This window comes from Giraffa tippelskirchi, chromosome 9 (genome assembly GCF_054371585.1).
Source record: "Giraffa tippelskirchi isolate mGirTip1 chromosome 9, T2T-mGirTip1v1.2.pri, whole genome shotgun sequence".
Taxonomy (NCBI): Eukaryota; Metazoa; Chordata; class Mammalia; order Artiodactyla; family Giraffidae; genus Giraffa; species Giraffa tippelskirchi.
The window spans coordinates 47,189,674-47,213,123 of NC_137283.1; the positions used below are offsets into that span (position 1 = coordinate 47,189,674).

At 52.5% G+C, this 23,450-nt stretch overlaps 4 protein-coding genes and 1 pseudogene across 12 annotated transcripts in view; 3 read left to right on the forward strand and 2 right to left on the reverse strand.

The window, feature by feature from the left end:
- PCBP4 (poly(rC) binding protein 4) overlaps window positions 1-2,052 on the forward strand; it is a 15,122-nt gene extending 13,070 nt beyond the window's left edge. For all 7 annotated transcript variants that reach the window (XR_014064082.1, XR_014064080.1, XR_014064079.1 and 4 more), the window contains one exon: window positions 1,869-2,052. The gene's annotated coding sequence lies outside the window, so the exon portion shown is untranslated. The remainder of the gene's footprint in view (window positions 1-1,868) is intronic.
- Window positions 1-6,709, reverse strand: part of GPR62 (G protein-coupled receptor 62) — a 24,424-nt gene extending 17,715 nt beyond the window's left edge. Inside the window, exons 1-8 of the mRNA XM_081525281.1 lie at window positions 6,623-6,709; window positions 6,199-6,376; window positions 4,896-5,051; window positions 3,991-4,463; window positions 2,083-2,183; window positions 1,416-1,631; window positions 703-842; window positions 265-456 (exon numbers count right to left, since the gene is read on the reverse strand). Coding sequence (XP_081381407.1) covers window positions 265-357 — 93 coding nt within the window. The 5' untranslated portion in view covers window positions 358-456; window positions 703-842; window positions 1,416-1,631; ... (3 more) ...; window positions 6,199-6,376; window positions 6,623-6,709. The remainder of the gene's footprint in view (window positions 1-264; window positions 457-702; window positions 843-1,415; window positions 1,632-2,082; window positions 2,184-3,990; window positions 4,464-4,895; window positions 5,052-6,198; window positions 6,377-6,622) is intronic.
- Window positions 4,293-23,425, reverse strand: PARP3 (poly(ADP-ribose) polymerase family member 3). Its single transcript, XM_081525254.1, is given in 13 exon segments — window positions 4,293-4,316; window positions 4,318-4,463; window positions 4,896-5,051; window positions 6,199-6,376; window positions 6,623-6,709; window positions 6,917-7,066; window positions 7,294-7,520; window positions 7,607-7,739; window positions 7,880-8,068; window positions 8,290-8,415; window positions 8,775-8,959; window positions 20,953-21,044; window positions 23,297-23,425. Coding segments are annotated over 12 exon segments (1,623 nt in total). The 5' UTR covers window positions 20,975-21,044; window positions 23,297-23,425.
- On the forward strand, window positions 10,357-18,280 carry RRP9 (ribosomal RNA processing 9, U3 small nucleolar RNA binding protein). Of its 3 annotated transcripts, XM_081525269.1 has the most exons (16): window positions 10,357-10,510; window positions 10,781-10,863; window positions 11,030-11,111; window positions 12,256-14,048; window positions 14,426-14,493; window positions 14,576-14,617; window positions 14,882-15,008; window positions 15,637-15,761; window positions 15,844-15,936; window positions 16,339-16,439; window positions 16,524-16,658; window positions 16,745-16,807; window positions 17,025-17,170; window positions 17,252-17,331; window positions 17,921-17,994; window positions 18,111-18,280. In XM_081525269.1, exons 4-16 carry the CDS (start codon window positions 13,820-13,822, stop codon window positions 18,202-18,204), a joined length of 1,377 nt encoding a protein of 458 aa, XP_081381395.1. In that variant the 5' UTR covers window positions 10,357-10,510; window positions 10,781-10,863; window positions 11,030-11,111; window positions 12,256-13,819; the 3' UTR covers window positions 18,205-18,280. The 3 variants fall into 3 exon arrangements, with proteins under 3 accessions (XP_081381395.1, XP_081381394.1, XP_081381396.1); XM_081525268.1 differs by lacking the exon at window positions 11,030-11,111 and having other exon boundaries at window positions 13,939-14,048; XM_081525270.1 differs by lacking the exons at window positions 11,030-11,111; window positions 16,745-16,807 and having other exon boundaries at window positions 13,939-14,048.
- On the forward strand, window positions 21,015-21,164 carry LOC145519983 (large ribosomal subunit protein eL39-like; annotated as a pseudogene).
- Window positions 23,426-23,450: the final 25 nt, after the last annotated feature.

Sequence of the window (23,450 nt, forward strand, 5' to 3'; positions counted from 1 at the left end):
CTGGGTACCCAGGTGCCTCTTCAACATCACTCCCAGTACAGAAACTACTGGGCATCTCAAAAGTTCTATACCCCAACACAGGACCTGACTCATGACCCCTAACCCTAACTTTCTCCACAGAATCTTCCCCTTCTTAGTAAATGCCATCTCAGAAGTTTCCATTGACACCTGCCTTTCCCACTCACCCCACATCCAAACGATCAACCTGTCTAAATTCAGCCATGTCTCACCACCATTATGTTCCCAGGCACTGCCACCCCTCACCTGGACCGTTGCAGCATCTTCTTCACCAATCTGATCTTCGTTCCTGCACCTCATAGTGGTCATTTGTCTGTTTGCCCTTGGATCCACTCCCATATTCCCCAGTGCTGCTCTGCCTTCCAAGAAACTGATTTCCCAGGCTCCTCTGTCAGTTGGTTTTGGGGTATATTCAGCCAATGGAAGTTACCAGCAGAACTGGAGGGTGGCAGGAGGGAAGAAGCCAGAGTATTTTCCCTCTCATGCTCAGCCTGGATCTACCTCTAGATCCACCTCTGTGAAAGACTTCATCTCCCTCCATAGCCCTGGCTCCCTTCAGGCAGCCGTCTCTGGGGTTCTGGCACCTGCTGGGGGAGCCCAGCCTTGGGCATTGGAATTCCATTATCCTTCCAACCTAAGAATGGTAGCAACTTCCTGCTGTTGCTAATACCAGGATTGACTCACCAGCCCCTTTGGTAGTTCAGCTCCTTCTGTGTATCAAATTCCTCTTGTCTGGAATACATAGAGTGATTTGTGTTTTGTTGATTGGATCTTGACTGACAACATAGATCCACTCTCTATGCAGCCGGCCAGAGTGGATCTCTCTAAAGACAAATTGGATCAGGTCATGATCCTGCACTCATCTCTCCAAGAGCTTCCCATCATCAAAATAGAATCTCAGCCCCTCTGTGCTGAGATTGCCTTCTCCTCACCTTTCTGACCTCACCCGCCTCCTCCTTGCCTCCCATACTTCCAGCCATGCAGTCTTTGTGCTGGTCCCACATGTCAAACTCCTCTCCCCTTGAGGAAGTTTGCATGTGCTGTTTCTTCAGTCAAAACACCTTTCCCCTGATCTCTTCATGGCTTGCTTTCTCACCTAATCCAGGTCTCTGCCTTAGGTGACCATCTTTCCTAAAATTGTTCGACTTTCCCATCACTGCTTCTTTAACCCTGTTTTATTTTTCTTACTGGCCCTTTTCCTACTTGAAACTGTATTTCATATCTATGCACGTGCTGCTTAGAGCCTGTTTTACTAGAATGCAAGCCCCTTGGTAGCAGGGGCCTTATCTGTGTCTTGCTTGTGCCTGTGCCCCTAGAACCCTTCACAGGCACACGGTCCCCACTGGCACAGATCTGGGTGGCAGACAACAGGGCATGGATCTCTGGGTTTAACTCACCTGCTGCTGGAATTTGAAGGGCCCTGGTCCAGTTCTCTGTTATTTGGATGAGACTGGTGCTCAGAGAGGGAAGGAGTATGTTCTAGATTACCCAGCTGAGTTGTACCTGGAATCTGGGTCACCTGCTTCCGACGCTCTGTCCACACAGTCACTAATTCCCATACCTGACCACAACTTTGATGTGGGTATTTGCCTCTAGGAGGTGAATCTGAGGTCCTGGTTCAGAGGAAGGAGAGGGCATTGGCTTTCCCACCGCCCAGTTACACCTGTAGGGCCTAGGGAGGACTCAGCAGGACCAGATGGGAAAGCAGATGAGAACAGGGCCCTGGGGAAGGCAATAGGCACGGATGGGGACTATGGTGGGTTGGGGAGTGCATTCTCCCTCCAAAATCATTCAGCTAAATTAACAGTGAAAACATTTTGTCGTTTATCATCTTTTTTTTTTTTTTAAAGAAATGCAGGGAGGATAAACCAGAAACTTCAGTATGTTGGTGGGCATGGAGCATGGAGTGAGAGGGCGAGGAGAAGGACACTCTTCTGAGCACAGATTTGGACAGACTGGACTTTGGAGGACCATATTAATGGTCTATGTGTTGAAAAATATAAAAATAAACAAAGATGAGAAAGCCCCCTAAAAGTGAATATATATAGAAACAAATGAACCTACCTGCATTTCAAATGAATAACCACCACGATGAAGGGAAATAACTAATCCAAGTAATATTTGAACCTGTGTTCAAATTGTTGCTTTGACCATTGACCTTCAGTCTAAAGACAAAAAAGTTAGCTTGAATAAGGTTTGATAAATCTTGATTTCTACTTAGCAAGTTTGTTTTTCACAATGGTTATGGGTACAGCAATTCTGAAACTGCTTTTGTGTGGGATTAAGCAAATAAGTAAATGATTTGAGGTTGATGTGAACCAAGGTTCTGACTATAGGGGAAGGGATTATAATTATAGATTTGGGGAAGAATGGAAGGACACATTGGAATTGGAGAAACAGACAGAGATAGATGTGTTTATTTACATGTACATATTTCCTAGTCCTCTTTGCTACCAGGACTTATAAGCAATGACACGCAGTTCCAAAGAGCATACCTCTGCCCAGATCTTGGATTCTCAATATCATCTCCTGCTCTAGGGAACCCCTGTGGAGAAATGGCTGATTCTAGATTTGTACAAGATGAGCCTGGAACATCATGTGGTAACCAGAACATAAGGAAGTGCCCACAAAATGATGTAGTCACAGGAGTTAGCCTGAAAGACCTTCTGCTGGCCAAAGCAGGGTCAATTTGAGGATCAAAATAGTAACCGTAATGGATTAGAACCCATTGAATATAATCGGAACCCACAGGTCCATACTGATAATATGGAAAGAAAGGTGACTGTTATTAATAAATATAGAATAGAAGAAATGATAGAATTAGATAAAAATTTGCAAGTATCTTAGCAAAAATTCATTAAAGTCATCAATTTCAGGTAAAAATCGTCACTGAATGTAAAAGCTAGCAGGTTGATAAGGAATGGAACATTTATACCTCAAAATATTTCCCCACAGATTACTGATCAATTACAAATGGGGGAATTGATAACTTCCCAGTGGAACAACCTGGTGGACGCGACTTTGAGCAATCAAAGTTACATCACCAAGGATGGGATATGTCCCTCCTGATATAGTACACCAAGGACATGTCATTCATGTAATGTTCCTGCCAAACTGCATGCCTGAATCTAATTATTGCAAAATATCAGACAAGCCTGAAATGAGAGAGTCTATAAAACAACTGACCTGTACTCTTTAGGAGTGTCAAAAGTTATGGAGGGAAAAGAAAAGGCTCAAGAATGGTTTCAGATTAAGGAAACCAAAGAGAATGACAAAGAAATGCAGTGTATGACCCAGCAGTGGATCCTGACCTGCTGTCTAGTGTCTGCTCCCCTCGTTTGTGGAAGGAGTAACCTGGGGTGGTAACTACCATTCCTTTCATGACAGCAGAGCTGAACCCCTCACAAATATTCTCAACTAATTTATAATAGATAAAAGACACACATGGGTGTTTGGTGGCAAGACATGAGAAATGCTTGATTTGCCTGGCCATGTCTGGACTGAAGAATCACCAGATGGGTCCCCACATGACTAACAGCTCTGAGTGGATGGGAAGGGTCCCTTTCAGAGGCTCAATGATCAGAGGAGGACAGTTGTTGCAATGACCAACATAGACTGTGACCACAGTGGGTGGGAGTGTGTGTATGACTGGTGTTCACCCATGTGAGTGGTCACTCCCTGGAGTGGGGCTGGAAATGCTGTGTGGTGTGGCAAGTTGCCCTGGAGAGCAAGGAGGCCTGGGCCTGGTGCAGCTATGGCAAGACAAGCAGAGGCCAGGGAGTAAGCCAATACAACGTTTAATAAACTTGCCTATGCATGCCTGACGTGCAGCCTACCTCTTTTGTTTATTCATTTATTTTTTGCCACACATCTTGTGGGATCTTAGTTCCCCAACCAGGGGTCGAACCTGTGCCCCCTGCAGTGAAAGCAGAGTCTTAACCACTGGACCGCCAGGGAAATCCATCATCTCACCTCTCTTGGATGGACAGTTAGGCCAGAGTAGATGGCCTGGGTGGATGTGGGACCCACCCACTCTCGGTTTGTGTTCCTCTAACTACACAGCCTTGAATAGGCTGCTGTATTCGTGTTGCAGTCCATCACACCTATCACCTTAGGAGGTGAGACTGAGCCCACAGCCATGCCAGAACTAACAAGGATCAGAGGGAGAGCAGATCACTGGAACACATGAGGGAGATGTGAGAGCAGGAAGTTGATATGGGATTGAGGATGACGGTTGAGCTCTTGGCAGGGGGCAGGAGGGTTGGGCGGAGAGCTCAGAGGTGAATCTCTAGCAGGTAGCTGCAGGCGGCACTGGCTCTCCTGGTAGATGAGATATTCGCTCTGGGAAAAGTTGGAGCTTCTGAACTCTGGGCAGACAATGAGCTGGCCCTGGGGCACCACTACTCGCTGGCCATCTAGCTTCGGCTCAGTGTCCTGGGTTGGATCTGCAGGGCACAGCAAGGGCCATGGGTAACCCAAGGGCCACTGGTCCTTGGCTTTACCAGTTAGTCCTATCCCCTAGGCTCTTCTTTCACAGGGAGTGCCCACTCATTCCCCCCTAGCCAACCTCCAAACTGCTGCACAGGGTGGGCCTTCTGCCTGGAATCTCCTCCCCCATTTCTCTGCCTGGGAAATGCTTGCTCATCTTTCCATGCTCAGTCAACGACACCTCTTCTTTGAAGCCCTCCTGGATGCCCAGGAATGATTTGTTGAATCAGTGAGAGTTTGTTGAATGACAAAGTAAAGGACTGTGGTGAGGAAGCCGGCTTCTTCTCGTCCTTCACAGTCCCTTTCCTGCTCACCTTCTCCCTGAAAGCATCCTGGTTCATCTCAGCCTCACCTCTATCCTTAGGCCTGTCCAGCTTCCTGAGACTCACCAGGTTCTGTGTGGCCACGGGCAATGACACTGTCGAAGCCAGAGGGTGGCTGCTTCAAGCTGGGCTCGTCAACGGTGATGTGGTACTCTCTGCCCAGGGCCACCTCACCCAGGAACATGTAGCCAATGTGATGGGCCCCGCAGGACATGCCAGTAACTGGGGGACACAGGGAGGCTCAGGGTAGGCAGACTGGCCCTCTGCCTGACTCCCTGGGCCCCTCTCTGCTGCACTCTTATCTCCTTTGGCTTTGCTGCCTGGGCCCAGAAAAGTGCCCATCCTTCTTCCATCCTTCCTCCCACCATTTCTCCAGGCTCCTTGTCCCTTCCTGCCTCTTTCCTCCTCTCAGCTCCCTGAGGCCAGGCCTCTGCCACCCTCACCAAGGTCAGTAATGGCCTTTCAGTGACCATATCTGGGGCGGGGGCTCTTCTGGCCTGCTCTGCTGATTTTGCCACTGGCCTCCTTCACCCTCTACCCTGGGATCCTCTTGCAAAGATCTCCTGAGGTCACCCTCCTCTCCTTCTTAGGCTCTTCTGCCCTCCTAGTGGGCTCCCAGGCTTAGACGACTCCTCTGACCTTGCTCTCCTGAGTAGGGGCAGGTGGTGGTCTCCAATAATACGGTCAACCTGGACTGAGGAGCCAGTATAGGGAGATCACCTCAGTGAGGACACCGCTGGACAGAAACTTGGGGGGTCATCAGAGACACCCTCCACCCTTTCCCACACGCTGCCCATACCACCTCTCACATACTCCTCTCCTGGCTTCTCTCCTCCTCCACTGCCCTGGACTGGGCGCCCATCATAGTTGGCCTGAATGGGAACACAGCCTTCCAGCAGCCTCTGACCTTAGCCACCCTCCCTATGGCTGCAGCCAGATTCAACTGTACTCCCCATCATTCTCTGAATAGGTTCCTTTGATCATCCTGGGCCCCAAGCCCTCCATCCACACCAGGCATTTTCTCTAAGCTTTGTTATCAGGCTGTACTCAGAGATGCTGACCTGCTGCAGCCTCCCAGGCTTCGTGTCACCCCCACGCTACTTTACCTCAAAGGCTCCTCTTTCACCGCCCCTCTCCCCAGATCAGGTTGGCACCTTCATCCTATCCACATCGCCTCCCCCAGGAAGCTGTCTTGACCACCGGATGCCTCCTGAGTCTCCCAACCATCAGGATTCCCCACTGAGCTCTCGAGTCAGTAAGCGTCCAAGAGATCCTCTTCTGGGTCCACCACAAATTGGACAAGCACTGGGCCCCATGCCCCTTAGTGTCCCCATTCCCACTCAGGACTTGGCTCTGAGGGATACCTCACCATAGCCAGCCGACTTGCTGTTCTCTGAGGCGAAGTAGATGCCCTTGCCAACACGGCCTCCAGAATGTGGCATAATGTGGAGCCCACTGGTGAGGATGGCGGCCACCACGGCCACATTGGTGCCATGCCACAGTAGCTTCCGATTACCCAGCTTGGCGTGGACCTGGAACCGATCTCCCTGGGGTGGGGGGAGGTGGGAACCAGGAGAGTCATGCTCTCCAAGCTCACGTGCTTCTGTCTGCCATCAGAGGACATAACCAAGGCCAAGGGCCCCTTGGCCACTCACACACTCATGCACACATGCACAAGACCTAGGCCTGGAGAAAACTGGTCAGAGTGGCTCAGCCTACTCCCTAAGGGGTGGGTAAGCCAAGGTCATCTCCCTCAGGGAGAAGGTAGTGGTGATGGGGGGACTCTGCCTCACCTCCCCTTCTCGGTCCACTTTTCAAACATGTTGAAGAGCAGGGGGCCTGTAGCTGTTGCTAGTCTGTTTTAAGTAGGCATGTATCACCTGCAGGGACAGCAGAAGTTGGGTGTCAAGAGCAAGAGACATGTGGACCAACCTCCTCTTGTCCCCAAGTCCCAGGACTCTCCTCAGGGCCTGGAGACACAGCGAGAGAAGGCCCAGGGCGAGGGACCCCTCTGGGCACCTGGAGGGCAGCCAGGCAGAGGAACAGTGCCCACTACCAGCTCGGCTCCTCTGCGGGGCCCGGCACACCTTGTACTCAGGGGCCTCTGGGTCCAGCAGCTGGAGCTGGCACTTGAGGAGCTGGTAATCTCGGTCCAGTGGGCGCGGCACCTCCTCCACTTTCTTTGTCTCCTCGGGGGTGGCCTGCAGGGTCTGGGCCAGCTCGATGTCCGCCAGCACCTAAGGTGATGGGCACTGGCAGCTTGGCTGTCCCCTTGACCCTCCCTCCCCTTCCCACCTGACTAGGACCATGGCTACCCCACCTGTGTGTCCACCTATTCAGCCACACCCCATCTATCTGCCTGGCCTTCCCCTCCTCTGTCCTTTGGCCTGCTCGTCATAGTCCATCTCTCTGTCCTCCATCTCCCTTGCCCCGTCTGTCTGCTTTGTAACCTGCCAGCCCTCACCAGCAACATGTCCTTCTTGGCCTGCAGAAGCTCTGGAGAGTTGATGGGCGGGGGCCGGCTGCGGCCGAAGTTGTGGGGAATGACAGTGTAGAAGCGGGAGGACAGCTCCTCCAGGCTGCACCCACCGTCTGCGGGGGCTTTCAGGGCCGCCTCCACTGCCTCCAAGGCCTCAAAACCCCACGCGATCTGCTGCTTGTTCCACTTCCCCAGTGGCATCTTCTTCACATCTGGGGGGATGGGCAGAGTGGGGAGACGGCCCCGCAGCCTTGCCACCCCCAGGCCCCTGCTACCCTACCCGTTCCCCACTCCTCACCCAGGTTCATGAGGACCATGGCATTCTGGAACATGCCCTTGCTGAAGATGTTGGTGATGAGCTTCTGTGTGGCTGCGTCCAAGGAGCAGGGCCGCACCTGCTGAACCACGGCCCTCACTGGGCCTCTGTCCACCTAGGGGTAGAGGACGTGTATGGGCAGGAGCAGCTGGGCTGGACACCTGCAGCCAGAGCAGGTTCAGGCTAGAGAGCAAGGCCTGTCCTGAGGGTGCACAGCCAGGCAGTAGTGGTCCCCTCCCTCCCTGGCCACTTCACCTTCACCACGACTTCCTGGGCCTCATCCTCTCTCTGCACTTCGATAAGTGTATACTTGCCGGGGTGGGCCACAAAGTGGTCCCGCTCTGCCCAGCTGTTCTTGGTCTTGTCCCGAAATTTCTTCTCAAAGTCCTTCTTCGCATCCTCCAGTGACAAGAAGCGGCTGAGCTTTGACTGGCCCACCTCTCCCTGTAAGCGACAGCCACAGTGCCCACCATAAATGCTTGCTGGCCTCTGTTGTGCCAGCCTGTGCCAAGTGCCCCTGGGCATCAGAGGTGGGGCAGAGCCACAGTCAGTGGCTGTGGCATTTTGGCCTGAGTAAGCTGTGGGGACCCTTGGGGGCAGGAGGCATGCACTGAGCAGGGAGAGGTGGGGAGGAGGTGGGCACAGGATGGGTGGGTGGCACTCACCACGTATCCCCAGCGGTTCCAGCAGAAGAAGCAGTCACCTTCTTCCAGCAGTTGGATGATGTAGAACTTGTTGTTGTTGCTCCCAATGTTGGTTTGGTTCAGGGTGCAGTCGTAGTCTTCATGCACCTGTGGCCAGAGGGGGTGCAGGGAGGGCAGGCTGGCTCGGGCCACCCCAGTGATACCTGGCTGGATGCTGACAGGAATCAGACTGCACTGGGGCGTCAGAGGAGACCCTGTCCGGGAACCCAGCCTTAAATGTGATAGGGGAAAGCCTGAGAAGCTCAGGGGCTTGCCCTGTGGTCTGACATGACCTACTTGGATCTGATGGGCTATAGCCCTGCCTGACCTCTGGGGTCTCGGGAGAACACAGCTTTCTTGGGAGCCTGGAACCACCTGGCCAGAGCCAAGGGGGTGGCGAGAAGGTCTGAGTGTCCTTGAACCCAGGAGGGAGGAGGCATTGGGACTGGCCGGAGACTACAGCTTACCTGGGTTCCAGGGTTGCAGCTGAGTGGACATGAGGGGTCCACTCGGGCTATGCACTTCTCTGTGGGCACGGCCTTGAGGGCCTCAGCAGTGGAACGGAAACTGTCCCCCTCCTCTGCCCCCTGTCGCCCCTTCTTCTTCTCAGGACCCTCATGCTGCACTTGGAGCTTGCGCTTTGGAGCCATGGCTGTTCTGTGGCACAGAGAAGTCCCTCAGACCTCCACAGCCTTTATACCTGACCTGGCTGGCACAGCACCAACTTGCCCCATCCTGAGTTTGCCTTTGGTAACCTCCCTCTGCCTCTATTTCCCCCCCCTCCCCTGGTCCCTGACCAAAACCAGATCTCTGCACCCCGGATACACCCCTTTCTCCAGTCACTGGGGCCAGGCCTGGCCTCTGTACAGTCTTCCCAGTTTGGTAAAGGAAGAGGGGCTCTCCACCCTCTCTAGCTCTCCTGTGTGTACTGAGGTGGAAGGGAAAGTGAAAGGAAAATCTCCCCCCTCCCACTTCTGGGCTCCTCCTCGCAGAGCACTCTCTGCTCCTCCCCCCTCTCAGCTAACTTGGACCTGGCATGGTTGCTGGGCTGAGTCACCTCAGCTATGGAGGAGAGTGAGCAGTGGCTCCCAGGGGCAGCACTCTTGAGGCCAGCTCTGTCTCTCCAGAGCTTGGGACCCAGTAGCACAGAAACTCTTCCCAGCAGACTCAAGACTTCTGGGATGCCAGTCTAGGTCCTAGACCAGTGGCACTGAACTGCCAGAGGCCAAAAGCCAGTCACACCCACCCTGCCCTGCCCTGCGGAGGGCTGTGGGCAGGGCCATAGGGCACTCACCTAAGAGAAGCAGGGACCTGGGAGAAGTGGTGGCCACCTGGTCAGTACCTCCTAGGCAGTCAGTTCTAACAACCCTCTGTAAGCCTTAGGGGAGCGGGGATGAACTGGGTGTGGGTAGTATTCCAGTTATTTGGTCACCAGTCTGGTGAGTCAGAGGCTGGGCAGGTCGAGCCAGGGCAGCCTGTCCCATGGATGGGTGGACACTTGATCTGGACACAGCCAAGGCCCAGGGGACTGACGCACCCTTAGCGTTGCACATCTCTCCTGAGGCATGCAATACGTGCCCACCGGTTTGTCAAGTGACCTTGGCCGCAGGTGCAGGCATTGCCTTCCTCTCCCAGGGACTGCCTGGCTCCCTCTCCCCACGTTACTAGGGAGTCAGACTCTCACCCTGGCCCCCGCCCCTGACGGGGGGGAGTCACAGTCCAGGGAAAGGAACCCTGCATCTCTGACACCCCCCAGCGTCCAAGGCGCGCAAACACAGAGACTGCATCGGAGTCCGACCCCTCTTCATACGTCAGTCAGCGGCGGGGCGCATGCGCCACAGTCGTTGGCCGGAAGCCCCGGGAAGAGGCTTGCTTCCTTTACCGTCTAGCCAGGGAGCGGGAGCCTATAGGAGCTTTAGGAGGCGGGGCCACAGGCATTTACCCTATGGGCTCTTGGGGGCGTGGCAGAACCTATCCAAGGACCCAATAGAGCTGTGGGAGGCGGGACTTACAGGGAGGTGGGAAGCCTATCGCAGCGGGGAGTCGGGTGGGACTCCCCGGGTTTAGTCGCCACGTGAGTTCTCCAGCGGCGCCTGCAACACGCACCGTGGGCAGCATGTCGGCGACAGGGGCGGCTCGTAAGAGGGGAAAGCCGGCCTCAGGGGCCGGGGCTGGTGCGGGGGCCGGCAAGCGGCGGCGAAAGGTGAGCATGGCGCTTTGGTAGGCGGGGGTCTATCCCGCCTATTGGGACCACCCTAATCCCATCCGGGGGTCCCGGCCCCGGTCCCCTCAGCCCCGGGACCCGGGTTGGAGTCAGCTTCGTCCCTTTCTCCATGCGTCAAATCCTGAAAAGCCTTTCACTTGAGCCAGGGGCCACCGCCTTTCCCAGTGGCTCTCGAGGGACCCTAAGGACTCTTGGTCAGAGCCCGAGTGGTCAGGACCCCTGACCAAAAACGTATTATATAATTCCCAGGGCGACTCCTCTGGGGACAAGGGCAAGTCCAAGGGTGGCGGCAAGATGAATGAGGAGATCTCGAGCGACTCGGAGAGTGAGAGGTGAGCTCTTTTTTTCCACCTAGTGGAAAGGAACCCTGGGACCCATGGTGTATGGAAGGAATCCTCAGTTGAAGGGGTGCTAGAACTGGGCCAGAACCCAGGATCTCAGGTCTTGACTCTTTCCTCCACTTTCTGACCCTGAGAACTGTCATTTCCTTCTCTGCAGGGTCTCTGTATGGGGAGGATCCCCAGTCCCAATGGGAGACCTGCTGAACCTTCCTGGCTCATGACAGGGAGCTGAATTCCAGGCAAGGGGAGGATACAAGAAATGCTTGCTAGTTCTTCACAATTTCAGTTACTGAGAGTGCCAGGCACTAGTTTCAGTTATTTTGAGAACAGAGATGAGCAGGCAGGTGAAGACAGAGTGTGTTGTGATGGGAGGCATATCTTAGAGCTGTGTGTTGTGGGAACACAGAAGGGGAGTTTAAATAGGGCTTGGAGAGATCAGGAGGGCTTCCATATGGAGAGGCAGGGAAGGCATTCAGGGATCAGAGAAAGTCTAGGGGTTAAACGGGCTAAATGGAAGATGGAGAGGGTGGAAGGGCAGGTGATGCGTGCATCCAGATTGTGAAGGGCTTTGTGTACCTCCTTCATTCTGCAGGTGATGGGGGTGAAACATACTGCAGAGTTCAAAGGGGTCTAGCAAGGTGTTAGGCCTGACCTTGTGGAATGGAAGCTGTCACACCAGGAAATCCTAGTGCCTTCCTAACAATTGGTTTTAGAGGACTTCCCTGGTGGTCCAGTGGCTAAGAATCCACCTGCCAATATGGGTTCAATCCCTGGTCTGGGAAGATTCCACATGCCACAGGGCAACTAAGATTGTGTGCCACAACTATTGAGCCCACACGACCTAGAGCCTGTGCTCTTCAACAAGAGAAGCCACCACAGTCAGAAGCTCACGCACCACAGCTAAAGAATAGTCCCCACTTGCCACAACTGGAGAAAGCCCATGCACAGCAACAAAGACCTAGCGCAGCCAAAAAATAAATAAATAAAAATGTTAAATTATTATTTGTTTCAAGTTTCCTTTAGAAATTCTGCCTCTAAATATTGAGTACATGTTGGTCTTAACCTACTCACAGAAGGACTTTATATACTTTTTGTAGTCGTGAGATTACTACGGGTGAGTGTGTGCCAGGCCCTGTGTGAAGCACTTTTAAATATTTTTAAAATGTGTTGTGAAATTTATTAGCTACAGAAGAGTTAATGAAATTTAATTGTACCATAGACAGTAATGACGAAATGATGGACCTCTGTGCACCCACCAGAACTAGACCTGTGCAGAAACTTAGAAGATGCAACTGCCATCCCTGACTTGAGTTAATAATTTCTTTGGTTTCCTTCCTTCCTTCTTCTTTATCTCCCCTTTTTTTTTTTCCTTTTCTGATTCAGGTGTAATTTACATACACTGATATTTGTTTCTTAGTGTACCTTTCTGTGAGTTGTAACACTCATATAAACTGCCACCACTATGAAGATATAGAAGGGTTTTACCACCCTCCAAAATTCCCCCTGGCTCCTTTATAGTCAGTTCCTCTCTCTCTCCCCTGGTAACTGCTGTCCCTAGAATTTTGCCTCTTCCAGAACATTATATGAGTGGAATTATAATGGTGTATGCTTCCCTTGACTTTCTTTACAGTTCTGTCTCCTATGTGTGAACCCTAAACAAAGATTTATTCCTTTGAGTAAACTGAGTAGAAGTGTAGACCTTGGTTATACGAGGGAAGGGGAGCACCAACTCTGTTAGCTGAAGACTTGCTGGGTGCTGGGTACTAACTGGTCTCAAGGGCATGAGGCCTTGGCTTCCTTGAGAATTTCTAATGTCCCTTCTGGCAAAGCTGTGGGCAAGGTCATGGACAAGTCTTGGAAACAGTTGGGGTACCTGACAGGAACTAGATATCTACAGGCACGTAATCAGAGGGAACAGGCGGCCCTGGGTTTTCTGCTTCTGAGTTCCCATGACCTACCTCCAGCTCCCAGGAGCAAGTCAGCATAGGACTCATCTTAAGTGAGGGGTGTGGAGGGGAAATCAAGATCTTCACAAGGTCAAGCCAGACCCAGTTAAGCTTCAGCTGGAATCCCATCCTCAGAGGATGGTGCTTCGGCAGTGAGGATCGGGCGATGATAGTCCCAGTATGTCTGCCTCTTGGTTCCTCATGTCAGATCTGGGTTGGCGGCTCCCTTGTGTCTAGGGGTGGTGGTTGTTTTGAGATCTACCTTTTCTGCTTTCCATGTTGGATCTTCTGTTTCCTGTCTCCCATGCCTGGCTCAGACAGTAAAGAATCAGCCTGAAATGCAGGAGACCCAGGTTCTGTCCCTGGATCGGAAAGATCCCCTGGAGAAGGGAATGGCAACCCACTTCAATATTCTTCAGTATTCCCAACCCACTTCGGTATTCCCTTCAGAAGGGAATGGCAACCCACTCTCAGTATTCACGGAGAATTCTAACAGAGGAGCCTGGTGGGCTACAGGCCAGGAGGTTGCAAAGAGTCGAACATGACTGAGCAACTAACATTTTCACACCTTCCTCATTCTTAGGTCACTCTTCTTGTTTGGGAAGCACACCCTCCATCCTTAAAAGGAGGAGAAAGGACCAATTCTGTGGCACCTTGTACATCTGAAAATATCTTCATTCATCATTGATGGTTTAATTTGGCATGCCTTTTCAGTGGTTAGCATTTTACTCTGAATTTTGTGTGTGTAGCTCCTTTGTTTCCTGCTCTCAGGGTTGATGTTGAGGGATGTCTGGAGTCATTTTGATTCTTGACCCTTTGTACACGATCTGATTTTTCTTGGACCTATAGAACCTTTTCTTTTCCTCCAGAGTTGAGAGATTTCACAGTTATGTCTTTGGGCTTGGGGGTCTATTTGCACCCTTATGTTGGTCCCTGGATGGGCCCTTTCAGTTTGGTAAGTCACATCTTTTTTCAGTTTTCTGTGTGTGTGGTCACTGGCCATGAGGACTGGCAGGGATGGAGGTGGTCAAGTGGCAGGGAAAGCAGTGAGGAGGCAGAGTCCTAGTGGCCAGAGGAGCAGGCTGAAACCTCCTCAAACCCAGCCCGCTCCTGCCCCCAGTCTAGCTCCCAGGAGGACTGAGGAGGAGGAGGAAGAGGAGCTGGAGGAGACCGCACAGGAGAAGAAGCTGCGCTTGGCCAAGGTCTACCTTGAGCAGCTCAGGCAGCAAGGTAAGCCTGTGGGCTGGACAGGTGGGGGGCACGGCCTGTGGCCCCTGTCGGGTGACTGATGCAGGTACCTGGTGGGCAGCCGGGGCTGCAGGTGCTGGCTGCCCTATGGGAGGGTGGCTACAAGCTCTAATGGACCTCCTCGGGTGGGCCATGCTTCATGGGGCTTTAGACTGACCTGATAAGCAAAGCTAGAGAGTGGGCAGGAGGAGATCATCTAGGCCTCCCTGCCCCTCTGCCCGCCTTTGCCCAAGGTGGCCTGAACTTTCATGGGACACAGCTTAAGTGTTCAGGGCCTAGGACTGAGGCGACAGGTTGGGATGGGAAGGGGAAAGTGGGGTCTTGGCTTAGGTTTACTTGGGCTCCTCTGTCCTACACAGAGGAGGAGAAGGCTGAGGCCCGCGAATTTGAGGAGGACCAGGTGGCAGGGAGGCTGAAGGAGGATGTGGTAAGTGTGGAGGGAGAGTGGTGGGAGGGAAGGGATGGGATTGGTCTGCTTCTGGGATCTCATTCCTCTCCTCTCTATGCAGCTCGAGCAGAAGGGCAGGCTGCAGAAGTCAGTGGCAAAGGAGGTGAGTGGGCAGGGCGCTTAGGTGTCAGATTGGAGGGAATCACCTGGGTCAGTGGGCAAATGGCCCAACTGGGGACTCAGGCTGTGGGGTCTTTGCTGTGGAATGTAGTGAGCACCTGGCCAGACAGGGTCAGGTTAAGGTCTAGCCCTTGCAAGCTTGGGTTTGGCTTTCCTTCTTGGCAGTGTGGTGGGAAAGGGTGGTGTGTGTGTGTGGAGGGGGGCCTTCCTGCCCCCAGTTGCAGTGACCCAGCCCCTGCCTGCCTAGATCCAGGCCCCAGACCCGGCTGACATTCGAATCTTACGGGGCCACCAGCTGTCTATCACATGTTTGGTTGTCACCCCTGACGACCTGGCCATCTTTTCTGCTGCCAAAGACTGCACCATTATTAAGTGTGAGTGAGTGCCTGGGTGGGGGTGCAGCCCCGAGGGATCGTCTGGGAGGGCTGGTCTGGGGAGGAGGGAATAAGCAGGGAAAACAGAGGCCTGAGGGGGAAAGCTTCTGGAGGCAGGTTTGCTCCCTGAGAGGTGTTTTCTGGGTGGCGGTGGAAGTGTCTGCCCAGGAGTGGGGCTTTGTGAGCTCCCTGTCACTGTATCGGAGATGATGGAGGAGAGGCAGGATGATGGTTTAATAGGAATTGATGCTGCAGGTGAGTGGTTGGACTAGAGGATGCTTGAGGTTCCACACAGCCCTGGGCTTGAGTTCCTGGTCCTCCTGTTCCCAGCCTTTCACTGCCGAGGGCTGGCCTCCTCCACCCACAGTAGTAACAGGAAGAGTTCACACCATCAGTCCTAAGTACTTTCCTGTCCCTTCTCTTCCGGGCTTCATGGCTGCCCTTTGGGATTACTGGCACCACTTAACAGATGAGGAAACTGAGGTGACTTGTCCAGGGGCTCACAGTGGCTGAGCCAGATCTTCTGACCTGAGGCCAGGACTTTTTCCACAGTCCCTTGGGGCCCTTGAAGGGGGCTGCCAGACACCTACCCCAGTCCTAGTAGCATCTGTCTCCCCCTTGGTGCCAGGGAGTGTGGAGAGTGGACGGAAACTTCATGTGATCCCTCGAGCCAAGAAGGGCACTGAGGGGCAACCCCCCGGCCACAGCAGCCATGTCCTCTGCATGGCCATCTCTTCTGACGGCAAGTACTTGGTAAGGCTGCGTTGGCCCCAGGGGTGGGTGAGAGGTGTGGGCACACAGCGGGTGCCTCTGGCCATTGTCCTTGTCCCCATAGGCTTCAGGTGACCGCAGAAAGCTCATTCTCATTTGGGAGGCCCAGAGCTGCCAGCACCTGTACACCTTCACAGGACACCGGGACGCTGTGTCGGTAAGGAGCTGGGCCTCCTTTAGTGGACGTTTCTCGAGCACCTGAGTGGGCCAGGCTTGGTACTGGGCTCCAGGGAATGGCATGAATGAGGCAGAAGGTCCCCATCCTCATAGAACCTGCACTTTGGTATATAGGACAGAAACGGGGAAGCGATGGGGAAGAGCTGGGGGAGATTGAGTCGAGCTTGCCTCAGGAGGAGGAGGCCTCTGAGGAGTCTGTACTTGCTTGAAGGGCAAGCGAGTGTACCTTTGGCTCCATGTAGAGCCCCACAGAGCGCTCTCGAGTGGGGGCTAGCTCCCTGTGCCACATGACGTGCTTTCCAGGACGTCCTCCCTGGGCCTGACCTCTGTCTCACCTGCTGTAGCCCAGATCCCCTTCTTCCCTCTTTCCATGAACCCCCAGGGGCTGGCGTTCCGCAGAGGCACCCACCAGCTCTACAGCACGTCTCACGACCGCTCTGTGAAGGTGTGGAATGTGGCAGAGAACTCCTACGTGGAGACGCTGTGAGTGTGCCCGGGGAGAGGGCATGCAGACGTGTGTGTTCAGGTTCACAGGTGAGCTCATCCTCCCTCTGTCCCCTGCTCCAGCTTCGGGCACCAGGACGCCGTGGCTGCACTGGATGCTCTGAGCAGGGAGTGCTGTGTGACCGCCGGGGGCCGGGATGGGACCGTGCGTGTGTGGAAGATCCCTGAGGAGTCCCAGCTTGTCTTCTATGGCCACCAGTAAGGCAGCCTGCTGTGCCTGGCATGGGGGGCTGCGTGGGCTGGGGGGTGAGGCTGGGCCATGCCCCTCATGGCTCCTTTCTCAGGGGCTCCATTGACAGCATCCAGCTCATCAACGAGGAGCACATGGTGTCGGGCGCAGACGATGGGTAGGAGCTGCCTCCCGCCCCTGCCCCTGGGCTTGTTGCACAGAAAATCCCCCTGGTTAGGAGCTGGAGTAGCCCTTTTCCATAGGTGGGGACGTTGAGGCAGAGTGCACAGGTCACCCTGTCTGCTTCGCGTGGCTGGTGTGCACTTGGTCCCTTCCTGCCCTGTGGCCCTCTGCCCCGACCCTGACCTCTCACTGAACCTGCTCCCTGTCCACAGTTCTGTGGCCCTGTGGGGCCTCTCCAAGAAGCGGCCACTTGCCCTGCAGCGTGAGGCCCATGGGCTGCGGGGGGAGCTGGGCTTGGAGCAGCCCTTCTGGGTGTCATCAGTGGCAGCCCTACTCAACACAGACCTTGTGGCCACAGGTGGGTGCCCTGTGTGGCAGAGAGGAGGGTGTCCCAGGGTGGGGTGCTGAGGGGGTTGCTCACTATCTCCCTGTCTCCCAGGCTCCCACAACAATTCTGTGCGGCTCTGGCAATGTGGAGAGGGCTTCCGGCAGCTTGACCTTCTCTACGACATCCCCCTGGTGAGTGGGGCTTGAATACCAGCCTGTCTTTACCACTCTCCCAAAGCCCCTTAACAGTATTTTTCTGCCAGAAGGGTGGTTCCTCAGGGCAGGGCCAGCTGTGACTTCTCTTTCTAGCCCCAGCTTCTAATACAGGGCCTGCAGAAACTCTCCCTTCTTCCTCTCCCTTCTCTGCCTCCACTCCCCTCCCAAAGGAGTCCCAGGCCCTGTCCTGGGTACTGGGGTACAAGGCAGGGAAGTGTGGGCAGAGCACAGAGGGCCTGGCCCTGTGATGGGTTCTGCATGACTGGTGCCAGGCTGAATGCCAGGCTAGCGTGTGGACTTGGGGCTGCCTAAGGCAGAGTGGCAGTTCAGGGCTTGGTCATGGAGTCTCCTGAGTCAGGAGCCAGGCCGTACTTGGTGCACACTGTCTCCTTAATCCCCACAAACTCTCTGCAAGGCCTGCGATCTACTTTCCCCATCTCACAGATGTGGAGGCTGAGGCCCAGGCAGCAGAAGGCAGAGCAGGGTGGACCTTTAACTGTGATGCTGGGGCTGTGGTGGAGGGTCTCTTCTCATATCTCACTACGTTGTCCTTCCCTCTTCTCAGGTGGGCTTTATCAATAGCCTCAAGTTCTCCAGTGCTGGGGACTTCCTGGTGGCTGGGGTGGGGCAGGAGCACAGGTATGAGGCACACCTTGGGGGGCGAGGGTGGGACAGGTGGCGCTGGCTGGGTGGGGACAGAGGTGGACACTGGAGGGGGCTGGGCCTGGCCTCAGCGGCATCTCTCCCTCCCGCAGGCTTGGCCGGTGGTGGCGGATCAAAGAGGCCCGGAACTCTGTCTGCATCATCCCTCTCCGCAGGGCCCCCAGGCCCCCGGCTGCTGGCTCCTGACACTCTCATCCCCTTTATTTAAGTTCTCCCCAGGTCATCCCCTGCTTTGTTTGTATTAAAAGTCTCCTCTTTTGGGCCTCGTCTCCTCCAGCTTCTTGGGGAGGGCAAGGATGGCTTAGTAAAGGCCTAGGGGCTTTAGCCTTTCCAGGGAATTTGGGGATGGGGCCCTCAGCTGGCTTCTGGCTCCTGGACCCTGAGTGTTCTCTGTGACCTCATTAGGCCAGCTTCCCACCCTCTGCTCTGGGCTCATTGGGGTCAGAAGATGCTGACCCCTCAGCTAAGAAGCTGTGGCTATCCAGTATGTGTAAAGGGCTGGCTGTGGGGTCTGAGGACTGAAAGGAAGACAGTCAGGGGCTTCCCGGTGGCTCAGTGGTAAAGAATCTGCCTGCCAATTGCAAGAGACAGGTTCAATCGCTGGTCCGGGAAGATCCCACATGCTGCAGAGCAGCTAAGCCTGTGCGTGCATGCGTGCTTAGTCGCTTCAGTTGGGTCCGACTCTGCGACCCTGTGGACCATGGCCTGCCAGGCTCCTCTGTCCATGGGATTCTCCAGGCAAGAATACTGGAGTGGGTTGCAATGTCCTTCTCCAGCCTGTATACCACAACTCTTGAGCCTGTGCTCTAGAGTCTGGGAACCGCAACTACTGAAGCCTGCTCACCCAAGAGCCCGTGCTCCGCAACAAGAGAAGCCAATGCAGTGAAGAGCCTGAGCACCGCAGCTAGAGAGTAGTCCCTGCTTGGCGCGACTAGAGAAAAGCCCACACGGTAATGAAGACCCAGCATGGCTGAAAATAAATAAATAAAAATTAAAAGAAACTGTTGTCCCAACAGACCATCATGGACGTATTTTTTTTTTCTTTTTAAAAAGGAAGACAGACCTACAAGTCAGGCTGATCTGCCCCACCCAGGCCAGGTCAGGAAGCTTTAGGAGCCAGAATGCCCTTGGGGTGGGGGCCAGGGTGGAGGTGGGACCCTGCATTGCTCACTGCTTGGGAACAAGGGTCAGGGGTGGGAATAGCTCTGCCGTTGGTCCAAATGACAGCCAGGCTGCATGACGCCACAGCAAAGCCCCTGCCAAGCAAACCTGTCAAAGGAATGTTCATTCTCCTGATTTCACTGGATAATTCAGCTCCTGCTGTGGGGTGGAGTAAAGAGGAGGTGGAGAGGCTTGAGTGGAGAGGTAGCAGTGCAGTGAAATGGCCTCTCAGTGGAAAATCAGTGGAAAGTGGGAATGTTAAGGATTCTGCCCGTACCTTTCCTTTAATGCCTTGGATCCAACAGCTGAGCCTGTGGTTCTCACGTGGCAGTGGCTTCCCCCCTGGTCTCCCCCAGGCCTCCCCCTTAGACAGAGCTGCTCCTTTCATTCTCTTGGGGCCTGAAGGGTCAGGTTCAGACTGAATCCCTGAAAATCTTGTTATGGATCAGAGGATGTTACTAGAATTCACTCCCTATGTCCCCGCCTTAAATTGAGCTCAATGATGGGATACACATACCTCCTGAACAATATTGCAAGTAATATGGAGATGCCCCTTAATTCACAAACCCCTTTTCCATTAGCACATTCCCAGGGAGAACGAAAATAAATGCCCTTGGAATTGAAATGGAAAATAATCCCTCCTATGGCTTCTATTCTCAGTCTTGGTCAGCTGAGACTCTGTAGTTGGGCTCTCCCTCCCTTTCTCCCTCACTCCCTTCCTTCCAGGCAGTGGGAAGCCATGAGAGGGTTGAAAGCAAAAACAAAATGAGCTGGTTCACAATAAACAGAAAACACAACTTGCTGCTGTGTGGAGAATTCATTAGTAGAAGTTTGGGGGAAGAAGGGTGGCCACTTAGGAAGCTATAGTAATAGCAGGTACGAGGTGATGGAGGTGTGCAAGGACCCAGCGGCAGGAGTGGGGAGACAGAGCTGTGTTTGGAGAAGTCAACAGATCTTATTGATGTGTTGATTGTGCAGTGAGATGAAGGTGGCAACATAGTAGACAGTGGTGACATTTGTGAAGATGAGGAAGACCAAGTGGGGAAAGCAGGACCAAGGAGGAGGATCAAGACTTTAGTCTGCAGTGTCCAGTAGTTGCAGGAAAGCTGAGCAGGCAGTGAGCTCACTGCTCTGTTTTATAACAAATACAAAGCCATGTGACTCAGGGGTGCAGCTCTATGCCTCCCACCTCCCACTCCAATGGGCTCAAGAGCTCTCCTGTCTTCTTCCACCCCTGACAGACTCAAGGCCACAGGTGAGGGTGAGGTGAGCCACTGTAGGAACTCTTAGCTCTGTTTGTAGCTCTAAACCAGGCAAAAGACACTAGGTGGGGTCCTTCCTGGCTCTGCCTATTTCTGTCCTCTGCAGACCCACCTGGTCATCATGAGGCCCTGGCACTTCCTCAGATCACAGCCCCAGGGTCACTGAGGTGTGCGTTTCTCATTCCTAAAACACTGAGGTGAGCAGCATGACCGAAGGGTGGGGAGGGGCTGAAAGAACAGCAGGTAGGGCTTAAAACATATCAAAGGGATGCGGATCCCACTAACCACTTCACAGGTTCCATCAGGAAGCCTGCCCATGTCACTGAGGATGCCTCACCTCCGGATCCCCCAGTTGGCCTACAGGCATCCCCGGTCTACCCCCAAAAATACAGGAATAAGGAAATTTAGCAAGTGTGCAAGATACTCATGGTATTGTGTGAATGTATCTGTGAATATACTAAAAAACCATCGAATACAGACTTCCCTGGTGATCCAGTGGTTAAGAACCCACCTTTCAGTCTTTTCTCCTCCATCCTATCTTATGTTCGGTTGAATTTGCTCCTCGCTTTGTCTTCTCACAAGACTTGCAGGATCAAGCGATTCCTGGCCAGGAAACAGAAACGGAATCATCCCATTCCCTAGTGGATTCGAATGAAAACTAGTAATAAAATCATGCAAAGCTCCAAGAGAGGACGCTGGAGAAGATCCAAGCTGGGGATATAAGGAGTCTCACATATGAAGTGGCAAACATTTATGCTGTGTCAAGGTCTCGTGCATCACGGCAATGAGAACATCACCACCGTCTGAGCAGCTCATGAGTATTTTATGGGAGAAATGGAATGTTTGGCTGTGGGCGTTTCCTCACTAGCAATCCGTTTGCTCAGTAATAAGTATGTGAAACATTAAAAAAAAAAAAAAAAAAAAGAATCCACCTTCCAATGCAGGGGATGTGGGTCTGATCCCTGGTCAGGGAACAAAGATCCCACATGCTGTGGGGCAACTAAGCCCATGCACAACTACCGAGCTGGTGAGCCACAACTAGAGAGAAGCCCCCAAGCCACAACAAAGCTTCCGTGTGCCACAGCTAAGACTCGATACAGACAAAACATTTAAAAAATAAGAACCACTGAGCCATGTACTTTAAGGGGACGAATTGTATAGCATCTGCATTATTATACATTCTAACAAAGCTGTTAATAAATAAAAATTAAAAGCACACCTGAAATTGAAAGATTCAAGGGTTATAGTATACAGAAATCAACTGAGCAGTTGTGAAATTCTTGATACTGAATTGCAAAGTTGAAGGAGATATATTATCTAATTTCAAGACTTATTGTCTTGAAAAACTATAAAATTACAGTAATCAGGACAGGTAAGAAGAATGTAAGAAGAGACAAACAGATCAATGATACAGAATAGAGAAGCCAGAAATAGACTCACATTTACACAGTCTATTGATTTTTTTTATGTACCAAGCTGAGTCAATGCAGAAAGGAAATGTATTTTTCAATGGAACAGAAAACTTGACCCCTATCTAACATCAGAGCCAAAAATAAATTAATTCAAGATGGATCATAGACCCAAACAAAAACTAAAGCAAAGCTGATATAAAGCTTCTAGAAGAAAACCCATGAGAAATATTTTGTGACCCTCGAGTTGACAAAGATTTCTTAGGGCAGAGAAAGCATTAAGTATAAAATATTGATAGAACTGGACTTCATCCAAATTAAAACCATCTGTTCATCAAAAGACAGCACTTAAAAAGTCACAGACTGGGGAAAAGAACATTTACAATACATGTATCTGACGAAGGACTCATATCCAGAGTATAAGAACTTCTATGACTCAGTAATGAAGACAAACAACCCAATAAAAGTGGAATAAAGGCTTAAACCAAACTTCATAAAAGAAGATAAACGAATGGTCACTAAACACATGCTCCTCATAGCTGGATCCGTGAGCATCTGAGGAGTGAGGGGAGAAATTAAAGTCCCTGCACTCTAAGGACACAGGCATGATTGCACATATGGAGCCCCGGTAAACAAGGGGGCTGAGTCCCAGGGTGGAGGGAGACTCAAGCAGGAGAGAGGTCAGGGCATGGGGTGTTGGTGAATGTGGTGACCCTAGGGGCAAGGAGGATACTGGTGCTTTGAATGCCACCAGGACTGACTCAGACTCAATCCAGTGGGCAGGGAGGCCCAGGGGCCGAGGAGCAGAAGGGGGACACTATTCAAGCAAGGGGCCTGGGACAAACATGATGGGGGTGAACTTCCTTCTCCAGCCCCTATCTTCTCTACCATTCTTCTCCACCTCTACCAGAAGTCCTAAGGAGACCTCTTCAGGGAAGAGCAGAAAGAAGAGAAGAAAGGAGGGGGTCTGTGAGGGTGTCAGTGGGATCAACCCTCTGAATATGCTCCCAGCCCCAGAGCCTGAGGGGGAATGAAAGCAGGTCTGCTGGTCCTGGGGGCCTCACAGAGTTCTCCCGTATTGTATGAATGGGTCACAAATTCAACTCTTCTCTCCTAAGGTAATCACTGGTAGCAATTTGGTGTACATACCTTTCTCCCTCTTTATCTGCATTTATAGCATACATGTATAATTATACATCTTGATGGGATTTTTTTACCATCCCATTCAATGATGGTTTTATATCTCATCTAATGGGATCATAATGATGTTCAGCTTTTTTCACTTACAAATACATCTTGGATACACTTTTTCATCAGTACATATAGATAAAATTAATTATTTTTCAACAGTCATGTTATAGGCTATCATATAAATGGACTATAAACCATTAGATCAATGCCCAATTTTACCAACTGGGGATGTCACAAATGACTATCTTTATACACCTTTATATCGATGGGCCACTCTTTCTAGTGTCTTGCTTTTGGCCATTTCCAGCAGAAGAGCACGGAAAGCACTGTTGCCTCTTCCTTGGAAGGGACTTAACTCTTGGGAGCCATCCTGGTGCTTGAGTCATAACTGTCCTTATGACATCACAGA

Coding starts and splice junctions, on each gene's coding strand:
- RRP9 (XM_081525268.1), top strand. CDS start 10,424: ATGTCGGCGACAGGGGCGGCTCGTAAGAGGGGAAAGCCGGCCTCAGGG. Junction 15,009..15,636: donor AGACTGCACCATTATTAAGT/GTGAGTGAGTGC, acceptor CCTTGGTGCCAG/GGAGTGTGGAGAGTGGACGG. Junction 15,762..15,843: donor CTTCTGACGGCAAGTACTTG/GTAAGGCTGCGT, acceptor TTGTCCCCATAG/GCTTCAGGTGACCGCAGAAA.